Here is a 25,228-nt window from a genome sequence, read left to right on the forward strand (position 1 = left end):
CCGAAAAAAAAATGTATGTTGTATGGGAGACCCCCACTTAAATATTTATTTTATTGTTTTTAGTATTTGTCGTTATAGCGGGAGAAGAAATACATCATCAATTCATCATTGTAGAGTAATAAGCTGTTTGTGGCGACTAACGACGCTAAATATCCCCGAGCCAAAAATAATCTTGTCGGGTTAACATAGGTAGGTACAATCACCTGCAATAATATGTTACTCATTGAAGGCCGCAAAAATATGTGACACGCTCTTATGGCTCTACAAATAAGATTGAGTCAGATATTTTTGCGGCCTTCGTTGTGTAACATATTATTGCAGCTGACTGTACATATCTTTAGATAAATATGAAAACCAAATCCAATGCGACACAATGTTTATTTACAAAAAAGATTCATTCATTTTATAAGATGTTTAAAGTACCAATCGCGTTTGACAGCTAAAGATGGCGCCATGTTCAGTGCACTGGTGTGTCGAAAATTGGGAAATTTCCACTTGGAAAAATGACGGAAACTTATTATACAGGGTGCCCAGTAATTAATGGATAACCTTCTAACAACCGACAGGGCAGGGACACATTCTTTTAATTAATTAGATTATTTAAAAAGACAGAAAAGTTCGATTATCTCGAAAACCACGAAACTTTTACTAGACCTATAAGTGCATGTTCTGGACCGGCCTAAGGTAGCTATGTACAGTGTGTTTTCTGTAACAGATAGAAATATAGACTAGTCTGTACTCCTCAAAGTGACCAACATTTGTTCAGCAACTTTTGAAAATAACTCATGGTTTGATTTTTATTACACTTTAAAGTTTATTCTAAGATGCAATGTATTGTAAATTTTGTTATGTTAAAAGCGTGACAAGTAACGTCAAGCACACTGGTGTCTGCGTACATTGAAGGCAATATTTATTTTGTATGAAAAAGAGGAAGTCTAAAGGATTCATAATTGTTAAAAGTTGCTGAACAAATGTTGGTCAGTTTGAGGAGTACAGCCTTTAGTTTAATTTATTGCTCCTATTACAGGAAGCACCTGTATATTTGTTATAGGAATTGCAATTTTCCATTTCCGAAATGAAAGTTTCCTATGTCACATGTAATATATTTAATAGCCGTACAGCGCTATCTACATCAGCTGCCAAGTACGAACCACGAATTTATCTTACACTTTACACATCTAATACAATAAATATTTGATTTACAATAATTAATACAAAGAAACGACATATACAAAAAAACAAATCTAATACTTAATTTATGTAATCATAATGATTTATTACTAATAATTGTATCGTATAATTTTATTAATAACAATACATTGTATTACATCTAACGTACGGCGCGATTCGGGAAATGAATTAGACATTCACTAGATATGTAATAGTAACGATATGTGACGTTCCACGGCAAAAGGTACGTTATTGCCGCAATAATATTGGAGCGGCGTTAATAATAGCGTAAGCGCCAACCGCCATAGGGTACCTTTTGCCGTAGAAGGTCACATATCGTTACTATTTCAAATCTAGTGAATGTCTAATTCATTTCCCGAATCGCGCCGGTAGTGAAATTATATTCGGTACAATAATTTCATTACACGGATTACCATCAGTTCAAGTTCACGCAAGACAGTAATTATTCCACTTTAAAAAAAAACTAAGCTTAACAGCATCGCTCGCAGAAGTGTCTGCTTGTTAAAAAAAAAAAATCTCATTAAAATAATCGTATTGTACTCGTACATATGTTTTCAAAAGCAGAATATATAGGTACTATAGAGAAAATGTAATTTAATATGAATAATTATAATAACCAGACATCGAATTTCCGGGAGCAAAATCAATAGACATGACTGTAGCGAGTTCCCATGTCGATAAACTTAACTATACTCGTATGTATTTCATTCCACCTCCAATAAAGTGATTTTTGACGTTCTAATAACACGTTGAAAATAGGGCACCGAATAAACTTTCACCCTGTATTTAGTAATTATCATAATTTTACATTTAATCTAAGTAAGGCCCACTTGCGCCATCCCACTAGCCGGTTAAACCTGGAGTTGCCATGGTTACCAGTACAATTTGACACTAGGATAACGGTTTAACCGGTTAACCCCGGGTTAGTGGAATGGTGCAAGTGGGCCTAAATATACATTTAATTCATTACAAATACTTTTTTTATAATTCAATATCGAATTTATTAATGCATACAAACTTGATATATCTACATCCGGTTATCTGACAATACAATAGTAATTATAATTACTTAATAACATTTATTTAATTATTCATTACTAGATTAAATGGATTGATTAGTCTTTAATCATTTAACTACAGAAATACGCCTTTTTGCTATTTTTAGGGTTCCGTACCTCAAAAGGAAAAAAACGGAACCCTTATAGGATCACTCTGTAGGAGTGTCTGTCTGTCACAACCTATTTTCTCGGAAACTACTGGACTAATTAAGTTGATATTTGGTACACAATTGTAAATTAGTGACCCAAATATGGACAACGTATTTTTTATAATTATAAAATACATAGGTTCGAAGTTATTTAAGAAAATAGCCAACAAATATCCCCCCACCCCCTTTTATCTCCAAAACTACTGCTACTGGGTCTAAAATTTTGAAAAAAAAAAATACACAAAATAGTTATTTTCCTACAAAAGTTGCCCCCAAGCGAAACGCAAAATTTTTCACCACACCAACCCGAAGCAAATATTAAATGTTAGATATCAAAGAAAATACAATCCAAATGAATGTTATTAAATATTTATCATCCAAAATCATCATTTAAAAGTCAATTTTACCAGCAAACATAAGAAAATAACTCAAAATTAGCATTTGATTACTTTGCCTCACACGTGAATAAAATGCAACTTTTCTATCAGTTTTTGTAGAGCAAAGTGAGCCTTTCCGAGCTGGTGCGGTGAAAAATATTACACTAGTCATTTGCGTTCTAGACCGCCCGCGAATAACCCGTGCCCCGCTGGGGCTTATTTCTCAGACGTTATTAGACTAATATTATTAGTCCACCAACTGTCAAATCGTATGGGTTGCCATGACAACACACTAATAATATTAGACTAATATAGCTCGAGAAATGGGCCCCTGGAGCCCGTTTCTCAAAAGCTTGTAACTTGTAATACAAGCGGATGTCACTTTTTGACAGCATATGTTAGAAAGGGACTTCCACTTGTATTACAAGTTACAAGCTTTTGAGAAATGGGCCCCTGGAGGGTCGGACGGGGGTAGTCCAGGCGCCCGGCGGACCCCGTCGGCCTGACTACTAGTTGAGCATCGTGTGGTTGTCGTAGATGTTGCGTCGCTGCTCGCGGACCTGTTAAAAGATAAGATAAAGATAAAAAATAGTTTATTCAAGTAGGCATATTACAATGCGCTTATGAACGTCAAATAAACCTTTACCGGCTCCAACCGTACACCTCTGCCCCGAGATTTAAATCCCCCCTCAATTGGAGGAAGGTATTCCAATATAGGACCGGCAACAAACTCGGCGGGACACATCTTTTCAAAACATTTTACATCTTATAATTAACATGCATTACGAGTAATTAAGAAAAATACAATCTAATTTAAATACAATTTTAATTTTTTTTTTAATTTAATACTGTTGTCACAAATGATTTTGTTGGATTTTACATACTTTAGACAAAAAAAGGACTATGCGTCAAAATGGCCCCATAACCAACAGAGTTGAGAGTTAGGTCCTTAGATAGGTATTTTTCTGTACTTTATTTCGTTATATGGGCACCAGTAATCGGTATTTTAGTCAAAACGTTGTCACTCTTATTACCTAGGAAATAGAGTCCACCGCCGGGCGAGCGCGGCAAATCATTCGGTGTGCTCGCCCGGCGGTGCGCGAACATCTACCCCGCAGCAATCAATTTACTTACTCAGTCTCTATTGCCTAGGGAATAAGGGTGACCACATTTGGGCTAAACTACCAATATCTTAGTTCTGCAACGGAATTCCGCTTGGTGCCCATAGAACAAAACGAAGTACATAGAAATACCTATCTAATGACCTTACTCTCATTTCTGTTGGCGTTGGGTCCTTTTGCTTGATAAATTCAGTATTAACAATTACTGTCAAAAATAATTGTAACACAAACTATTCCTGACTGTACAAACAGCAAGAGTCCTAACCTGTACTGTATCAGTGGACCTTATTACAAAAGGCATTAAGGTCCACCGATGTACAGTTAACAGTGTGGGCGATGGTACTTCTTATATGCATATCCATAAAGTAGTTTTAAGATCTTTCTAATGAGCCTAAGGCCCCCCCCACATCTGGCGTCTTTCGAGCGTCAGCGTCTGTCGGCGTCGGTCCAGCGCTATGGAAAATGACGTCGCTGCGCAGTTGCGTCGACGCTGCGTCGACGTTGCGTCGACGTCGGCCATAGAATTGTAGACGCCGACGCTCGAAAGACGCCAGATGTGGGGGGGCCCTAATCTGTGTTCGTGTCAGGGTTCGGAACCGGTATTTTTTAAAAACCCCGTAATAGCACAATATTTTGAATTATTTTATGCTCTTTACGTAGGACTGAATCAAGTATTTAGGTAACGATTTTGTATTATTAGATTGTCCCATTAAAAGTGAAATAATAAACCAAAGAGCTAAATAATACCGGTATTTTTGTATAGAGCAAATACCGGTTTCCGACGCCCGGTTTGTGTTCTTGGGTGGTTTTATTTGTTAGCGTCACCTGTCGCTTCCACTTGTCCTGCTGGTGAGTGACCCGGTTCAACACGTTGCCCCGCACGCCCATCGGCTGGCCTGAAGCGCCCACAGTTGAGGATTCGTCCTAAAATAAATTAAAATATGTATATTACACCGTGTTTTTTTTTATTTCCGTTAATTTCAGGGGTGCATTCCTGAGCTTAAATCAAGTAACTTTCTCAAAGACACCGATATTCTAATTAACTCCATTTCGGAGATAATCAAAAATTTATTTTTTTCCTATAAGGCCTCTACAAGCGTGTACACTTGCCTTAGGGCCGGTTTACATATTGATTAGTGTTTAGAATGAGTTCATGCATTTGCTACTAAACTGTACAATCTCGGTCGATCGATGTTCGAAATGACATTGATATGTCACAGATTTCAATTGTTTGGTTGAGTTATATGTAATGCCCGTGTTACAACAACGCTATATGCTACATTTAATTGATATTTAAACTTAATTTTTTTTTTCAAAAATGCGAAATAGTTTTTTTTTTTGATAATTAACTATGCCATTTAGTTCTCTTAGGGCCACTTGCACCATTCACTAACCCAGGGTTTACAGGTTAAACCTTTGCGTTGCCATGGTTACCAGTACAATTTGACAGTAAGTTAACGATTTAACCGGTTAACACCGGGTTAGTGGGGTGGTGCAAGTGGCGCTTAAACGTACTTAACCCCGAAGTTAACGGAATTCAATAAAAACACGGTGTATAACAAAAGTCGGCTTTCGAAACGTGGTGTTGGCGGAGGATGGAAAGGATTAGCTGGACTGAAAGGAAGACGAATGAAGAGGTCCTGAGTATGATAGGAGAAAAGCGATGCTTGTTAAACGCAATAAGAAGTAGGAGAGGCATAATGTTAGGACACCTTATACGGCATGGTAACTTTTTCCTAAATATACTGGAAGGCAGGATTGAAAAGACAAGAGATGAAGGGAGACCTAGAATCACTTATCTCAGCCAAATAAAAAATAATGCGTCGTATGAGAAATTAAAAAACTGGCACAAGAAAGAAATGATTGGCGATTACTCCACCGACAAGAGCAAAGCTAAGTTATGATGATGATGAAAAAAAGTCGAAGGCACTTTATGGAAGGATGAATAGGTACAATACAGTTGTAGTGCATAATTGTTTTCCATCGTATTTTCTCGGAAATGTTCGTATTTGTCATGCTACTTCAGTCAACGTCTGTACTTTTTGTACCGAGGCTGACTGAAATAACAAGACGCGCTCGTACGTTTCCGTGAAAATACGATGGTAAAGAATTATGCACTATATAGGCGTGCCGCGGCCGCTGCTGGAAGCCATCGCGAGCACGGACTTCTGGCCGAAGGGTGTGATATTTCGGCGGTTCCGTGGGAATCTACCGAATCCTACACCAGAACAAGTGATTTTTTAGTATTTAAGATTTTTATTATCGTATATGTGTACACGATACACGGCCATCGTGAACGCTGCTCGCACTGTTAGTGCTTGAGAAAGGAGACCTAGGCTCTCCGAAACATGTGGCGCGAGTGACTAAAAACAAGTGAGTCTAAACCGATTATTCAAAATCGTATATGTATGTTAGTTTGTAAGGTATGTATCTATGGGCCTTAGTAGCCTGAAAATAAATGCTTTGATTTGATTTGACATCTGTACATACATCTTCATTGGTGTGTTCTTGGTAAGAAGCCTTGGCTCGCTTGTTGATGAGCGGGTCCAGACATATAAGGAAGCCCATGTAGACCACCAGCAGCATTATCACCCAGATCACTATTATCACCACCACCTGGAAAATACAAATACAAAAATATCTTTATTCAGTTTATTCGGACACAATTTTAGCTTACAGTTTAGTTCACAACTATAATTATAGTTTAATAACCTTAGCCGCTAAGTGCAAAGAAAATAATGACATAGTTCTGTTACTGCACAGTTCCGTGACAAATCCTAATCCCTAAGTCGTTAGAATATAGTATATTGTTTGAGTATCCATTGTATTGTGATAAATTGCTCATTTTCTATCTATTTAAATAGATTTAGTTATAAATAATAATAAATAAATATTATAGGACATTCTTACACAGATTGACTAAGTCCACAGTAAGCTCAAGTAGGCTTGTGTTGTGGGGTACTCAGACAACGATATATATAATATACAAATACTTAAATACATAGAAAACACCCATGACTGAGGAACAAATATCTGTATCATCATACAAATAAATGCCCTTACTGGGATTCGAACCCAGGACCATCGGCTTCGCAGGCAGGGTCACTATCCACTAGGCCAGACCGGTCGTCAAAAGTTATGAAATTCAACATGTGTCAACAACCCTATTACCTTGATGATGGTGGTGTTCCTGTTCTCGTACTTGCACTCACAGCGAGGGCAGAACTCCTGCTCCCGGCCCTTGATGAGTTCTCCCACTTGTGGCAAAATCACCCCGTCGCAGTTACTGCCATACAAACAAGATAAGCGGTGTTATTCGCGGATGGTCTAGAACGCAAAATGTCTAGTGTAACATTTTGCCTATATCGATCTTAGTCTACATCGCGAACTGTCCAGGACGCAAAATGCCTACATCATTTTCCGTTTTATCTTTACGTTAGCGATGCCGACGGAGACCCGCTACCGCGGGGCTCCTATTCTCGAGTTCTAGATCGCGATATAGACTAAAAGCAATATACTTAGGCAAAATATTACACTAGTCATTTTGCGTTCTAGACCATCCGCTACTATACCATAAGTGGTAAAGAATAGTTTGTACTAAATTTTAAATGTGTCTATAAAAGTTTACCCTGTGTTATTTTGTAATAATTTTCTCTATCTTCCTATGTCATCCATGCTATACAAACCAGGTCTCGGAAATGCCCCATTTTTAATACAAATTGAACACTAACACCACTTGCACCATTCCACTAACCCAAGTCAACCTGTTACCAGTTAATACAATTTGACACTGGGTTAACGGTTTAACCGCTTAACCCCGGGTTAGTGGGATGTGCAAGTGGCCCCTAGCTGGCAGTGAATGTGTTAAGAAAGTCTCTATCTATCTATCTAGCCCCTTTGTTCTGAGTTAGAGTATCTCTAAGCTCAGTGTGCCGCTTGGCAAAGGCCTCCTCTAGCTCTTTCCATTGAGGTCTGTCGTGGTTGTGTTATGTGTTAAGAAAGTACTAGCTATTATTAGTTGTCTTAACATAAAGTTATCAAACAGAGTTAGAAACACAGAGATAAGAAGAAGAACAAGATTTATAGATGCAGTAATACATATATTGAAACAAAAATACAATTGGGCCGGGCACATAGCCAGGATGAAAAACAACAGATGGACAAAAATAGCAACAAATTGGAATCCAAAAATTGGTAAAAGAAAAAAGGGCAAACCAAAAACAAGATGGGAAAAAGACCTAATAGAAACAATAGGAAAAGACTGGAAAGAAATGGCAATAGATAGACAAGAATGGAAGAAAATGTTGGACAAATACTTAAATATATTAGAAAAAGGCGATTCGGAAGAGGCCTAGGTCAAAAAGACCTTACGAACATGCATATAGAAATATACATACATAAAATTATAATTGTTAAATGAAATGTTAACAGTTCGTATAAGGAAGGCTTTAATAATAACCAATAATAATAAATTATTAGTTGTGTCAGTTTCAGCCGTACCATTTATTGGGGTGTACATTGGCGATGTAGAGTTTCCTGTCTGATGTGGTGTTGTTGCTAGTTGAGTTGTTGTTGAGGACCGCGGAGGGGCTCGGACACACACACTTGCACCGCTTATCTTCGTAGGACTGCCCCTGCGGTATGAAAATAAGTTTATGATAAAATTGTGTTTCATCATTTTTCATCATCATCATTTCAGCCTATATACGTCCCACTGCTGAGCACATGCGCGAGAGGGTTTGGGTTATAGTCCCCACGCTAGCCCAATGCGGATTGGGGACTTCACATACACCTTTGAATTTCTTCGCAGATGTATGCAGGTTTCCTCACGATGTTTTCCTTCACCGAAAAGCTAGTGGTAACTATCAAATTATATTTCGTACATAAGTTCCGAAAAACTCATTGGTACGAGCCAGGATTTGAACCCGCGACCTCCGGATTGAAAGTCGGGCGTCATATCCACTCGGCCACCACCGCTTCATTTTTCGCTGTCGCTTTCATCAAAAATTGTGTTTACAGACAGATAAATGCACAGGTGAAACTAAATAATAGCTTGTAAAGTGTCATTCTATAGAACTTGCTAATTATGTTTGTTTACATAGTTAGCAAGTTCCATACCATGACACTTTAATTAGATGGTCATGGTGCCTATTTACAAGTACACCAAGCTTACTAACCATTTAAATCCCCATGTCCTTTTATAAGAACAATGACAAATCAAATTTTGAATTATAATAGAATAAAATAAGGTTCCAAATTCAAAACTGCAAATTGACTCTGGAACCTAGGAGGCTAAAAGACTTGTGTCTAAACAAATATGAATGACTCAAATTATTAATATACCTACCTTCAGAGTTATGTATTTTTCATCTCATTTCAACCAATCTAACCATATTGATGAATTAAATTTATACATTAAATGATATTTAACAGTTTCAATGCCAAGCTCCCCATTTCCAATACAAAATGAACCCATCTACTTCTTGTTGTTCAGTGAAAGTGTTAAGTTTGTACCAGTAAATGTAAATTTAAATGCCTATTGGTTACTACGAGGATTAAGATTAGCACCTTTAAACTAAGTAAGTACTCTTATCAACCTGTTTATTATAATCCTAGGTGTAGTAGGTATTAACCGCTAACGCCCCTTTCATAGACTGAATAAAAATTAGACGTAAATTAAAAAATCAAAGGCCAAGATGACGATTATTCTTGACTTGATAACTTGGCTTATTTTTCCAATGCACCAGAACCTCACCAGAACCAACAAAAAGACAATTTCACGAGGTGACGAACATACGTACCGACACACAGACTGCGCCTGTAGCGGCCAAAGCGAATAGAACTATTAGACAACGCATGTCGCGGGATTTGATGATATTGAGTTTTAAAGGTTCAATAAAAAATTTCACAGTATCTTGTAAAATAAATTAACTTTTTCGACATCAATACAAAGCTGCCATTTTGATAGATTTGACTGGATTTGACACTTTGATGACAGTAATCATAATGTTGCCATTTTACATTTTCTCATAGGTCAAAGAAGCGTTCAAGTAGACCGATTTTCTTCCATCATAGTTAGTTTTTCTATCCAGCAAGTGAATGATTATTTATTTATATCATTTCATAGGACTTTCAAAACTTGGGTTGGCGTATTGTGGTTGTATCTCTTAAGGCCCCTGTACATATTGGGCCAACGCAGGCCAGTCCAAGGGACGCAGTCATGCGGTAGAATGCGATAGCAATATCACATGCGTCCCCCAGGCTGGTCCACGATGGCCCAAAATGTACAGGGGTCTTTATATTTGCCATATAAAGTAAAGAAATGCAACTCGAATACAAATTTATAAAAATTAATACAATTTTCTATTTGGCTGATTGGTAATCTTTAGTCAATAGATTACATAGATCTAAGAGAAAAAAACCTGCTGTTTGATTTGTGTTTGTGGTTCGGTTCGGTTGGCACTTGGCATATTGACAGCTGTATTGTATTGATTTCTTCCAGTTAAATCAGCCCCATTTCCCTGATATCCAAAATATCTCCCCAAAACTAGTTCTTAGTTAATTTCAAAACTTTGATCCGAGTTCGTCATGGCAGCGAAAATTCAAGAAGCACAGCAACATTGCAGAGCCGCAGAGAAATAGTAAGTCTAAGAACAAAAAATTTATTGATTTTTCTTTAAATATCAGTTGTTGCTAATATTTTATGTTACTAGGTCGATAGCAACGGTCTGTACGTGTCTACAGGAAACGTTATAGAAATATAAAATAGTGAAAGGGGTTTTTATGCCCCAGAGCATAACTACAGTAGGGTTACTTTTTCGGTTTCCTTTGTGCCCTTATTACATGTAATAGCGTTGAAAATACTGAACCGTTTTCGGTAAATGACGTGTTAAGCAGTTTGTAGGCTCAGTAGACATATTATTATGTTACATTTTTTATCGACTTCTATAATATAAATGTATAGGACCTTGTGATATAAGTACTACAGCTTTAGTTTCCATTACATTACAGTTTTTCAAACTAGAGTTAGTCCACGCAGTCCAAGTGTTGTTTATACGTCATCATTTCTTAGAAGTTTGATGTTTAAAATAACACTGCAATTGCTATAGTTTGTTTTTTTTAGCATTAGAAAGAAGGTATACTTAAGCGATCTTGACATGATTTTAATTCAAAAGCGCTTTTTAAAAATCAGTAACTATTACTTATGAAAGCAGATGAATATAAATGATTGTATTAGAATCAGAATTGTTACATATTTGCCGTGACTTATTTTTAAAACATGTTTTTCAATTAAAAGACATCAAGTTTGTTTACCTTTTTTCGAATGCAAAAAAAACGAACTATGTGAAAATTGTTGCTGACTTATCTAGGTCCAACTCTATTTTCTTGTACTCAGTCAGCTTTGTGAGTTGTGAGCCTTGGCAATTTTAATTTAGCTTAAGCATTCTGCAGCCATGCGAATTTTGAGTGTTTTTTAAACATCCCAATATTTTTAGGACTTGATGCCTAAACACATTGACATATGCTTGTAGGGATATTGAGCAAATTTGTTTTTCCTTCGTATTTTCTTGGAAACATTCCTATTTGTCATGCTACTTCAGTCACCCTCAGTACCGAGACCTACTGAAATCGCAAGACATGTTTGTATGTTTCCGTGATAAAATGATGGAATATAATTATACACTACATCTGTAGTATTCTTTAGTAGTATACTTAACTAAGTTTAACTTAAGTGCATGAACCTGCTGTGCAATTTATTTTCTCACATCTTATTTAAAAGCATAGAAGCACAGCGTCAAAACATATTCTATAATGGTAGTAAATATATGACCTATCGACGTCATAAAAAAAAAGGTAAAATAAATAAAGGAAAATATTGATTTTCCTTTTATAATCTGTGCGGAAAGTAACACTTTTTTGTACGGAAGAGAGTAAGATAGAACATAAATATAGAGAGTGGAAAGAGAAGACTTGTGGAATATAAGAGAAGAGTGAGAAGGTAGGATCCTATAAATATGCTATATGCTTGCCTCCGGGAGGGACAAAACATACGCAATGCGACGCTATGATTGGTTGAATTTATTTACCATAATCCATACTAAATTTACGGTTGGGAACAAAATGAAACCAATACATTCTATGGCTATTGACTTTCCACACAGACTATACCTACTTGTAGTCAATAGTTTTTTATTTGTAAAATTTTGCTACACAAATCAGTTTGCAGTTTGCATATATTTTTATTTTCTTTGCTTTGCTTTTGCGAATTGATTCCTTAAGCGCAAAAAAATATGAATAGAGTTTTGTTTGAGATTTAGAATCAGACATTATAGTTTATCTTTAAGGATCTGCTTAGCAAAGCTTTTATTTTATCTCATGAGTCTTTTGCGTTCACGACGACCCTGTATCGCCAGGGGTGCGAAACTCCTGACTTCGGCCAAACTCGGCTCCGCTTGGCTCAGTATTGCTCGGAGCAATTCTGTGGCCCTAGTGAAAAAGGGTACAAGTCTCACGCAGCTTAGGAGTAAAAGGGCACAGGTGTTACTTGGAACTTATACCCATTTACAACTGCGTTGCCCGAGACTTATACCTTTTTTCACTAGGGACACAGAATTATTAGGGTTGGCACCACCTGACTTCCTTTTGCATGCACGATACCACAGATAAGATAAAGACTTGAATTTTGACAACCGTAAATAGCCGACAGGTATAGTGCCATATATTAGAAAGGGACAACACGATTCGACCCTGAACCGCCGTCAAACTTCGGTTTTGTAGGAAGTTTCCTTTCTGTAAGGCAGTACTATTATTTATTATGTGGTATCGCTGAGTTTTGACGGCCGTCGTGAACGCTGCTCGCAATGTTAGTGCTTGAGAAAGAGACCTAGGGTCTCCGAAACATGTCGCGTGAGTGATTTAAACAAGTGAGTCTAAACCGTAAATTTTTAATTCGACATTAACCAATGTACGTGCAATTTTCTCGCAGCCTTAAGACATCTTTCCTCCGATGGAAGCCGGACTACGACTCGGCAGCGGACGAATATAACCAAGCAGGTGTGTGAAATTTATAATTTTTTATTTAGTTAGAAATATTATGCCAAATATTTGCCAGCTCTCTAAAATCTTAATATACTTATCGAGAGCAACGACACTGCCCCCGCTAAGACGAGAAATAAAGTTACACATACATTTCTTTGAAAATACTTGAAAATCAAGACTTCTCTTTCATTTCAACCTTGTAACAGGCGTGGCTCACTCTGAGTTTTCGTCGCGTCGCTACAAGTACATGCGGCGCACACCAATTTTAGTGTCTAGCAGTTGCCGCGCACCGCTATTGGACGGACGCCTGTTCACGCTTGCGCCACCTGGCGGTCATATCTGTCGTAATAGATGCGTATTGTTAGAGAGTGACCTTATTCTGTATTATTTATTCTGTGCCTATAACCACATTGACGTTCACCAGCCCAATGCTACCGGATCGCCCGGGACCTCCAGAACTCCAAAGAGTGCCACCTGAAGGCCTCGGAGAACTACAATAAGCACAAGGCGTTCTTCCACGCAGCGAGGGCTCTGGAGAGTGCCATATTGGTTAGCAAGGAGACCAGTTCTCCTGAGGAGGTGAGACTGTAACTCATAAGGGCCTTATCAGATAAAAATAAACGGTTATCTTCAAAATGGAATTCATTAGAATACGTTGTCTTAGAGAATTTGATAACCGGAATCGCCTTTAAGAGCTTACCCCTCTGCCGAAAACCTCGCCCAATGGTCATACTTATTCTATGGACTGACGTTTATCTGACATGGCTATTAATAAATACCTACGTTACGTATAAATATTGATGTCTACATTTAATGTACCCATACCCCGCAAAAATCGACAGACTGTTTACTACAGAAGATAGAGAAGAAATAGAGATATTTAGCAATGTGACAGACAGACGGACTGATAGACTAACATCATGAGGGTTCCTTTGTACCTCTTTGGTACGGAACAGAAGTTGATAATTTTAAAAATCAGATTTGCAAATTGATTGTTTTTGGTGACCCGATATTGCTTCGATGGGAAAAGGTGATATACAGATGTACCGCATAATTATTTTCCATCGTATTTTCACGGAAAAGTAGAACGTGTCTTGCTATTTCAGTCAGTCTCGGAACAAAAGGTACTGAGGTTGACTGAAGTAGCATGACAAATACGAACGTTTTCTAGAAAATACGATGGAATACAATTATGCACTACATCTGTAGGTAGGTACTCTAGTCTGAAACTGCATTATTATTCTCAGGTGTATAATCTAGCTACGGAAGCAGCCAGCCTGTACCAGCAACAGGGCTCCGGAGACTCCGCCGCTGCATGCCTAGACAAGGCCGCCAAAATCATAGAGGAGCGCTCACCGGAACTCGCTTACAAACTGTTTTCTCAAGCGGCCGATGTATCTTCAGTGAGTAAACGATTATTGAATATTTATCGTATGTTAAAGTTATAATCGACGCAAATTATACACATAATATTGTAAATATTGTATACAAGACAAAAAAAATTTAAATCAGGAAAAAGTTATAAATCGCCTATAGTATGAATTTGCTCAAATGATTTTTACGCCTAAGACCCTAATCTGTTAAACAAAAGCCATCGTTTCTTTTGTGCGAGCAGTGGACTACCGTGTTGAGCGCGTGCCAAAGCAACAATGCCGTTTAAAAAGCGGCTGTATCGTGGTGGTTTTAAGGTTCAAATCTTACAGAATGTCGAACTGGCAATTATCGTAACCATAATTTAAGTTATTTTCTTTTAAAATGTTCTGTTATCGTTTTTACTATTTGGTTTTCTAATTGTCAATGAGTAGTATAAAAATCCGTCGCAAGAGAATTAAAGTTTTTTATTGTCATATGAGGTTATTTCCACACATTTGACCCGGATGTAACTGATCGGACTTTTTTCTCAGGGTGAAAGCAGCCAACATCAAGGTGCGGAATACATCAGCAAGGCGTCCAGGCTTCTAGTCAAGTTGCAATGGTAATTGCCAATTTGGTTCACTTGTTTAAAGTTGTATATTACACTTTTGTTTAATTGAGAAAATTTATGTTACTTTTACTCAGAATAACGAGATTTTTCAATACTAATGGGAGAAAAAAGTATGCCTAAATTTCCATACATTTTATGTTCCTTTCATTCTGTTACAGTCATACAAAGTCTATGATTTCTATGAATAATGCATGGTAACTGAAAAATTGGTATTTATTTGTGTCATGAGCACAGATAAAGGGCATTTGCATTTATATTGATCAATCCGTTCAAATTGTTTTATTTTATGATTTCATGAATAAATCCTTTGATAATTTTAACTATTGTCATAGATATACAGTATGTAAACTCTCTAAAACCATTTACTCAAGCCCGTTAATGAATAGGTCACACTGAGCAACTTTTACTATGGCACCAACCCCGAACTCGCGAAAAAAAAAATTGAATCTCCCATAGAAAATTTCAATGCTACACCAGCAAAATGTATGAAACAGCCAAATTTTTTTTCGCGATTTCGGGGTCGGTGCCATAGTAAAAGTTGTTCAGTGTGACCCATTCATTGAAGGGCTTGAGTAATGATTTTAGTAAGTTTACGTAGTGTATTAAATATAATATTCAGGTACGACCAAGCCGTGGACAGTCTCCGGAGGGAGATCGGTTTCCACCAGGAGAGCGGCAACACTGGCGCCATCGGCCGCCTCACCGTGGCCGTGGTGCTAGTCCAACTGGCCCGGGGCGATGCCGTGGCGGCAGAGAAAGCGTACAAGGTACAGGCCACGTCTACGCCTCGGCTAGTCTGTGGCCATGAGTAAGCCCATTCATAATAAAAAAAAAAAAGATGCAGTCTTCGCGGGTATATGGTTTTATATTGGTAGAAAATTGGTAGTATATGGTGGAATGGGTCACTTTATTTAAAGTAGTAATTTTTTTATTAATTGTGGGACTTTTTGTGTTATTTTTACTCAGAATCCCAGTCCCACCATATATTTATCGTTTCTTCCATTCTGTACGGAACTCAGTTGGAGTTCCGTACACGTAACGGAATGGATAGTAATTGTCTAATTGGTCACTCCTAACAAATCAGAAAGAAACAAGCCAATTGAAGCCTTATTGTTAAGAGTGGCCAATCACTATAGCAGTGACCCTAGTCAGATACGTATCTTGTTTTATCCGATATTGACTTTAATTTATATTTCGTCAGGAATGGGGCAACAACTGCGAAGTGGCCGAAATGCAGACGATAGAGCAATTACTATCGGCATACGACGAGGAGGACCGCGAGTCCGCCAAGAGAGCCCTAATGTCGCCTTTTATAAGGAGCATGGACGTGGAGTACGCTAGGCTAGCACAGGTATACAGACAAATCAAATCATAGGAACCTTCGAGCAACACCGGCTTCCGACACGTCGAAAGGGGGTTATCCGCAGATGGTGTAGAACACAAAATGACTAATGTGTTGTTTTGCCTAAATCCCAATTAATCTACGTCGCAAACGGTCTAGAACGCAAAATGCCCACTTTTTATATCACCACATTTTACATAGGTAGGTTCGTTAGGTATCTTCATATGGCCGAAGGCCAAACAGCACAGAATAGGAGCCCCGCGGAAGCGGGGCTCCGTCGACATCGCTATAAAGTTAAGATAAAACGGAAAAATAATTCGGGCATTTTGCGTTCTAGACCATCTGCGGATAACCCCGGAAGGGAGCCCAAGCGATATCTTATCGTACAAATTGATCTGCCATTTTTTGGTTAAATTGTTTTTTTCCTACTGACATATTGGTCTGCCAAAAGCTTAAAGCATCGGTCGGCAACAAGCAGCCCGCGAACCTCTCACTTGCGGCCCGCGTGCCTCCCTGGCTATTTTGTATGTAATATTGACAAACGACAATGTCTCATAAAGTCATAAACAAAGTGCGGCCCGCGTCAACTTCGGTAACTACTATTTGGCCCTTGGCTGGCTTAAAGGATGACTCACGTTAGACTCCCGGCGCCTCATTTTCTACCAAAACGAGCTTGTATATTGTTGCAATAACTATGGAGTCTCCTTACAGTTGGTGCCCCTGCCAGAAGCATTAGAGCCCACGCCCAGCGCTGGGGTCCGTGAGAACGCCGCACCTTCGTACGTCAGTCCCAACGCCTCCAGCTGCGAGGTAAGCTTGCGACAAAGAGAATACAGTGTATAAGGCACTTGTCCCACCAAGAGCGAGTAAGCGATTAACCATCGGCGATTTTCTCGCCCAAGAAACGAACAAAAGATTAGGATCCGGTGTTAGTAAAGGAGACACATTTATTAATAGTTCATCGCTGGCTGTTCACACTGCCGGCGAGAACACTCGCTCTACTAGTAGGGTCCGTAAGGAACACAAATGTATGGAAGTGCATGCACTTTAGTCTCAGGCGATGCCGCTTGGCACGATTGTTCCTTAGGTCAAACAAAGTTGATCTGGCCCGGTAGCCAGGAGATCGTACCATGCAGACCCCCCAAGAAGGGGGGGAGGGGGAAGGGTCGGCTCCCCAGGTCCAATCTATGCTTCCTTCCTAGTCTTAGCAACTAGGGCAAGTTATATATCATTTTCGTATAACTTAGGGACGAGGAATTCATTTTTGAAATAATTATTATACCTTTCCATACAAAAAAAATGATTTTCGTACAAAAAATGAAAATGTTATGTAATTTTTTGTGATAATTTTGGATGTTACAATCAAGGTGTGGCGATTTGCACTAAATAAAAAATTTTACGATGTAGCCCATGTATTCTTTATTCTGGAAAATATCACTTTATAGTAGGCATTCATACATTTTTTTGTAATAAAAAAATAATTTATAGCGCGTGGCGGTAACAATTTCCATACAAATGCCTGCCATTTCCGAAGATGCCCAAAATCAAAGATTAAAAATGTTTACTAAAACACTGAATTTCACATTTTAAAAATTTAAATATAATGTTTTAATAATTTTTCCATGCGTATTTGCCCTTTTTTGGTACAAATTTGTTGTTTTTATTTTTCTTCCATACAAACTTTCTCCCCCCTATTTACCCCCCCCCCCCCTCCTTAAGCGTTGATTTTATGAAATTCTATTTTATCTTAAACTTTAACCTGTCGCATTTAATTGATGTTGAAAATTTCAGCTTTATATCTTCAGGGGTTTATATGTTTATGATTGTATGATGTCTGGAAGTAAGCAGAGTTTTGTTAGATATTATAATGTAAGTATGGGATATTATGAAATAAAATGTCTTTAGCTCAAACACATGTAGATCCTAAACTACTGAACATTTTAACCTGAAAGTGTGCACATCGATTAATTACAAAAGGTATAAGTTAGTTATAAAAACAAATTTAAAAATATCTACCCTTAAGGGGGGAATTGGGGGGGGGGGGGGGGAGAAAGTTTGTATGGAAGAAAAATAAAAACAACAAATTTGTACCAAAAAAGGGCAAAAACGCATGGAAAAATTATTAAAACATTATATTTAAACTTTTAAAATGTCAAATTCAGTGTTTTAGTAAACATTTTTAATCTTTGATTTTGGGCATTGTTCCATTTGTATGGAAATCGTTACCGCCAGGCGCTATAAATTATTTTTTTATTACAAAAAAATGTATGAATGCCTACTATAAAGTGATATTTTCCAGAATAAAGAATACATGGGCTACATCGTTCAATTTTTTATTTAGTGCAAATCGCCACACTGTGATTGTAACATCCAAAATTGTCACAAAAAATGACATAACATTTTCCTGTTTTGTACAAAAATCATTTTTTTTGTATGGAAAGGCATAATAATTATTTCAAAAATGAATTCCTCGTCCCTAATTTATACGAAAATGATATATAACTTGCCCTAGTTGCTAAGACTGGGAAGGAATATAGCATAGATTGGACCTGGGGAGCCGACTCTTTCACCCCCCCTTTTTGGGGGGTCTACATGGTACGATCTCCTGGCTACCGGGCCAGATCAACTTTGTTTGACCTAAGGAACAATCGTGCTAAGCGGCATCGCCTGAGACTAAAGTGCATGCTAAATGACCTTACTGACCCTACTACTACTAGTTTGTCGCCGCGATAAGATAAAACTAGCTCAGCTGTACTCGCTCGGCGATGCTCGCTTCGTAGTTAGAACTCAAGCTGCGAGACCAATCAGTCTGCGTGTTCGGCTACGCTGCACCGCCCGAGCGCGTGACGCGTGTAATAGCCCGTCGCACTCGAACATTCGCCTATAGCCGAGCGACAAAACTATTGGAGCTAACACTCGCTTCTCGCCGCTCGCCCACTCGTTTCTAGTTTATCGTTGTACTCGCTTATCGCCCATCGTCGGCGGTGGGACAAGTGCATATGAGACGAATAGGGGATATTACTGAAATGTTCTGCCGCCAGAGTGCAGCACTACCGACTCTAGTAAATTCATAGACTAACTTATACATACTGTGCCTTAAATTGTTTTTTGACAAGTTTTCACAGACAATAAAATATGACATTGATGCATCAAGGCGGTTTGTCAAGGGCCTACCGGTAAACGCGAACATTGCAGTAATACTTGTGTGTACTGTTTTAGCTTGTTGACGGAATTTCCCGTATGACGGAATTGGCCACATTGACTAAACTATAAAATGTTTGCTTGACTATTTCAGCGCGCGTCACCAGAAGGCGACAGTAGGCCCGACAACGTTTCGTACGAAGCTCCCGTGCCACCTCCAGATGAAGAGGAGCTGTGCTAGACAGTAACGATGGACACATTAGGCCAATGCATCGCACCGACAGTATATCTTGTGATTGAATAACGCTTACGATCATACCCCGTGGTTTTGGGTGCGGGAATGGTTTTCTGTATTTAAGATCAATGTGGGTAAGACCGTCTATAAGCTCTTAGTTACGTTGCTTCTAACAAGTTATTCCTACTAGTTACCAACAAGTTGTTACCAGTGGTAACTACTGGGATTTTTTTACACCTTTTACAACTGGTAACTAAGTATTTACTGGGGAAAAATTATCAGTAGTTACCACCAACTCGGTTTGGTGTAAAGATTTATTTATTTAGAGCGGAAATTATCGTTATCGAAAAAAAATACTATAAATTCGCTCAAGATCCTTATTTATTACATAACAACAAATTAAACAATTTTGACTCTAGAATAATATCGAATATAATATAAATCGAAGTATAAATTGTACAGATAACACTTTTTTTTTGTACACGTAAAATTGATTTTATAGCAATTGGTCTACAGTTGTAGTGAATAATTATTTTCCATCGTATTTTCACGGAAACGTACCAGCGTGTCTAGCTATTTCAGTCAGTCGGTGCAAAAAGTACTGACGTTGACCGAAGTAGCATGACGAATACGAACGTTTCCGAGAAAATACGATGGAAAATAAATTATGCACTACAACATCTGTATACAGTTGTTTAGGTATTATTTTAGAGCTATTACTTATGTCACATAAGTTATGTGGTAAGGCCTTTCTAAGGATGTGGTAGATATAGTTTGATGTACATTGTTTGTTACTTTAAGGGGATTAAATCGCCTGTTTAACCTCTTCTTCCTGTAATATTTCTATTGTTTTCTGTAATGAGGTGTGCAATAAAGAGTATTGGTATTGTATTGTATATATGTATATTGAATTTTTTACATTTTGCTGACATTCATGCATCAAGGCAGTTTTTTGCGCTAGTGGCGTCCCCTACGCAGCGTTTCGCGTAATATTCCCTATTACTTTTTGATGTACTTGTACTTGCGCAAATTATTTGACGAATGAAATATTAGCCTTTTTAAGAAATCGAGTATTTTAAATAGAAAATTATTTATAGGTATTATAAATTATGAGGTAGAGTAAATCGTCACTGATACCGTAATAACTGGCCACTGTTTAATAACTTAATAACCACCTTAATTTATACTAAAATGAATTCTATTCACCCATAAACATTCATTTTAGTATAAAGTTTCAATAACTGGCCACCATTAAATAACTAGGAACCACTAAATTTTATTATGTTTTATAGCTGAACAGAATTCATTTTTAGTATAGGGTGGCCAGTTATTGATGACACCCTATATAGTATTTAAAAAATACATTTATAATGTTGCATTTTACTATATCAATAAGTGTAGGTAGTTATGTTTTGTGATGCGTCATTTTAAGGAAAAGCTAAATATAGTTGGTCAAGCAGATCTTGTTAGTAGAAAAAGGCGACAAATTTGAATAATGTAGGTGCGAAGGGATATCGTCCCATAGAAAATTTGAATTTCGCGCCTTTTTTTACTGACAAGATCTGCTTGACCAGCTATATGTTATTATAAATATTATTTGGTAGATACAGATGTGTGGCTAGCCACACATTGGGACCTGTTTCTTACACATTAGATTAACCCGGGGATTACACATTGATTACAATTCGTTTATTGCATTAGAAATAAAGTAAACAATATTGATGTGTCTTTTTATTGAAAAACACGTTTTAAAAATAAGTCACGGCAAATATGTTACAATTACAATTATGAATCTAATACGATCATTTTATATTCTTCTGCTTTCGTAAGTAATAGTTTGGTACTGAGTTTTAAAAAGCGTTATTCAATTAAAAGACATGTCACGATCGCTTACCATCTATCTAATGCTAAAAAACCGGTCAAGTGCGAGTTGGACTCGCGTTCCAAGGGTTCCGTACATAAGTCCGACTCACGCTTGACTGACTGACTATTATCTATAGGTAAAGTACTGTTATGTGTATTTTTTTTCAAAATTTTAGACCCAGTAGTTTCAGAGTTGAAAGGGGGGGAGGGGGGCAATGGTCCTTTCCAGGTACGGAACCCTAAAAACGAACTATAGTGTTTATTGCGAGTTCGTAGTCACCTGCAATAATATGTTACACAACGAAGGCCGCAAAAATATCTGACACGATCTTATCTGTAGAGCCATAAGAGCGTGTCACATATTTTTGCGGCCTTCGAAGAGTAACATATTATTGCAGGTGACTGTACATTCATTTGATACTTGCGTTTAGTGCAAATGTATGAACTCGCAATAAAAAATAATCAATATGAAAACAGGCCCCAATCTGAGGCAACTACACATCAGTATTTACTTTATAATATGTATATTATGTATCAATAATCACGTTATAAATAAAGTAATAATAAGCTCGTACTCACGTTATTGTTATAAAGCTTAAGATTCCTCTTAAGGTATAGTCTAATAAAACATGGTCTTCTCTTCCCAGAGTGACACAAGCCTACGTCACAATAACATGGCCGCTATATATAGCGCTATCGGCCTATCGCATATTATCATATAGCGCTGTCGCATGATGACGTAGGCTTGTGTCAGTCACGTGACCACGAAAAGACGGGAAGAGAGTACCAGACGGAGTATATTATTATACCATGAGAGGAATATATCATTTGCTCGAGAATATTAAATATGTTAAACTAATTTTAAATAATCGTGATTTTTGTCAATTCAAAGCTTTATGTCTAGAGTAAGGATGCTAAGCGTGGAGAATTTCGTAGTTACATTAACCCGCCTGTTCTATATATTGCTGTCAGCCCATGAAGGCGGCGGTCAATGCCTCTGTGCGAGCGGGATATCAATATGATTATTATTTATTTAGAATTTTAATTCAGGCAACAAAAGCCCATATTACATATACCTTACATAATGTATTTTATAAACTTAAAATAAAACTAAACACTATTTATTTGACAAAACGGCGTGGCTCAGTTGCATCGGCTGCTCTTGAGTCGGATTCGGCAGTTTGCCCCGGAACCTCCGAAACACGACACCTTTCGGCCAGAAGTCGGCGCACCAAAAGAGTTGAAGTGCGCCTAGTGGCGCGATCGAAGCTGGAACACCCTCAGCGTGTAGCCGGTCTTCTGGTGTACATACTCCACCACTTCAGCAGCCGTGGCGGTATAATGCAGGCGCGATACGTACAGCACCTTACTCGGTGTAGCAATCCGCAATAATAATGTGCGTGCGATAGAGATAAGTACAGGCAGGGTGTACTAAATTCTTCTTGCTTAATGTCAAACTCTTGCCGCCTGAGCATAGAGAAAAAATACATAGAGTGCTCACTGCATACATTATTATATTCATAATTAGTACCAAAACGACTTTTATTTTCGTAGTCGACATCTAACATCGAGTAGCAGAATTATGAGTACTGCTACTTGACAATAGATGTTCCGACGGCGGAAAATTCTAATGCTCAACAATTTTCAGATATCAAGTAGAGGTACTGCCGGCCTAGCCAAGGTTACAATCGCTATCGCTTCGACAACGAAAAGCATTATGTCTCTCTATCACTCTTCCATATAAGTGCGACAGTGAAAGTTGCGTTTCGATCGCTACGGAGCGTAAGCGATCGGCATCTTGGCTACGCGGCCAGATAATTCCGCTTATCCGCTACTCGATGCTAGATGTCGACTGCGAAAATAATAGTCGTTTAGGTATCAAAACTGATGTATGGAGTGAGTACTCTATTCTTACTGTATTTATCTTTGCGCTTGAGTTAAACGGCGGACTTACATATAGTAGTTTTAAGTGTGGACCACAGACAAAACATCCTCCAGACTGAGCATAGTCGCGCTACCCTCTGCCACGCATACGGTAATTTTACTCCATGTTCGAGTCGAAAGTGTCTGTGTGACGTCCGTGTCTTTGAACGGACCAATCACGGCACGGGACTTCGCTCAGCTTGTCCCGCGCACCCCCGCATTTTCGGCATCATCGGTTGCATGAAATAATCGCTCTAAACTCGGTCTAGAGGATTCCTAGTCTATGGTGTGGACTGACGAAAATTAGTACAATGTCCCTGTAAATCCCAATCAAAGAATATAATACTCGCTATCCCAATGCCAAAATTGATTTGTCAAGATTTGCTCTAAAATGATTGACCATGAGAAATTTTAAAATAATACCGGACAGAGAGACGGACATGGCGAAACTATAACGGTTTCTAGTTGACTACGGAACCCTAAATATGAACTGTTATATATACCATCATTTGACGCGAGAGATTTAAGATCACATACTCGAATTCCGACGTGTCGGAAGCCGGTGTTGCTCGAAGTACTCGAATGAATCTGTCAAAAAGTATCGCCATCTACTCGAAAGTAGGCCAAAGCATAGGCCAAAAGTATGGCGTCATCTCTCGAAAAAATGGCACCATCACCATACCTATCCTCGACTAGATGATGATACTTTATGACATTTTACAAATTTAACACATCAGTCAAAAAATACGGATCAAAGTCAAATGGCGTTCTAAAAGTGTTAATCATTTGTGTCGAAAGATGGCAGTAAATTACTGACTTCATAATTTACTTTGACAATATTCCTTTATCACCATTTCACTAATCCGGGGTTAACCGGTTAAACCTGGAGTTACCATGGTTACCAGTACAATTTGACACTGGGTTAACGGTTTAACCGGTTAACCCCTGGTTAGTGGGATGATGCAAGCGACCCTTAGTCTAAATTCTCTTTGATAATATTTAAGTAAGGGTCAATTCATAACCGATAGCGCCATCTATAGGCGGCCATATTTACACTGCTTTACGTGTCATATTGTTAATTTGTCTGTACGTGACTCGGAGTAATTAACAATGGAGCCGCCATTAACAGGCATTCCCCTCTGTCGAAAATAGGCGGCCAATGGTCAACCATATGTATGGACTGACGTTTATCTGACATGACGTACCTATACATTTGATGTGCCCCTCCCCCGCAAAAAACGGCAGACTATTTTGTACCGAAAATTTTAGACATGGCGTCTCCGTTGTTAATTACTCCGAGGTACGTGAGTATTGTATTCTTTGGTCTGTAGTGTCTGTACCCAAGCATAAAAAACGTGTTTTTCTAAGTCGCCTCTTATTTTAATTCCATGAAACACTGTCATTGTCATGCATTTTTTGAGAGTCAAAATATAGCTATTAGTCAATTTTGTACAGTTAGCGTCATATAGTATGTAGCATCCAATGTAGGTATTCAAATAGTTCGGTACACCATATTATTTGTATGGCGTACCGAACTAAATTATTTTAATACTTTGGATGGATACCCACCATACGAGGCTGACTGTACGTGAAATACGTTAACGTTGATAAAGTCATTTGACGATCAGAATTATTGAAAAGAACTCTGTAATAAATAAATATAATTACAAGCATGTTTTTTTCTTTCCTTGTATTTGTTATTCTCACATTTTGCTTAAAGTCAGTTGCCGCTCCGCTGGTTGCTTTTACATGTCTCCTACCAATATTGGTCTTAAATTAGGGTAATTTAAAGAAAAACATGCAGA

General features: G+C 38.1%; 2 protein-coding genes across 3 annotated transcripts; one reads left to right on the forward strand and one right to left on the reverse strand.

Annotated features, from left to right (window-relative positions):
• Nucleotides 1-359: 359 nt before the first annotated feature.
• LOC134678077 (uncharacterized protein CG1161-like) lies at nt 360-9,873 on the reverse strand. Its single transcript, XM_063536521.1, has 6 exons — nt 9,698-9,873; nt 8,397-8,530; nt 7,068-7,182; nt 6,387-6,512; nt 4,722-4,820; nt 360-3,335 (listed from the first exon to the last, which is right to left on the reverse strand). The coding sequence occupies exons 1-6, from the start codon at nt 9,752-9,754 to the stop codon at nt 3,285-3,287; spliced, it is 582 nt and encodes a 193-aa protein (XP_063392591.1). The 5' UTR covers nt 9,755-9,873; the 3' UTR covers nt 360-3,284.
• Nucleotides 9,874-10,352: 479 nt separating this feature from the next.
• Nucleotides 10,353-25,098, forward strand: LOC134679124 (gamma-soluble NSF attachment protein). Of its 2 annotated transcripts, XR_010100292.1 has the most exons (10): nt 10,353-10,537; nt 12,883-12,950; nt 13,360-13,514; nt 14,183-14,338; nt 14,840-14,910; nt 15,539-15,686; nt 16,121-16,270; nt 16,973-17,071; nt 19,557-24,509; nt 24,724-25,098. XR_010100292.1 is itself a non-coding variant. In XM_063537966.1 (9 exons), the coding sequence occupies exons 1-9, from the start codon at nt 10,485-10,487 to the stop codon at nt 19,641-19,643; spliced, it is 987 nt and encodes a 328-aa protein (XP_063394036.1). In that variant the 5' UTR covers nt 10,353-10,484; the 3' UTR covers nt 19,644-25,098. The 2 variants fall into 2 exon arrangements, 1 of the variants encoding a protein (XP_063394036.1); XM_063537966.1 differs by having other exon boundaries at nt 19,557-25,098.
• The last annotated feature ends 130 nt before the right edge of the window (nt 25,099-25,228 follow it).

This window comes from Cydia fagiglandana, chromosome Z (genome assembly GCF_963556715.1).
Source record: "Cydia fagiglandana chromosome Z, ilCydFagi1.1, whole genome shotgun sequence".
NCBI lineage: Eukaryota > Metazoa > Arthropoda > Insecta > Lepidoptera > Tortricidae > Cydia > Cydia fagiglandana.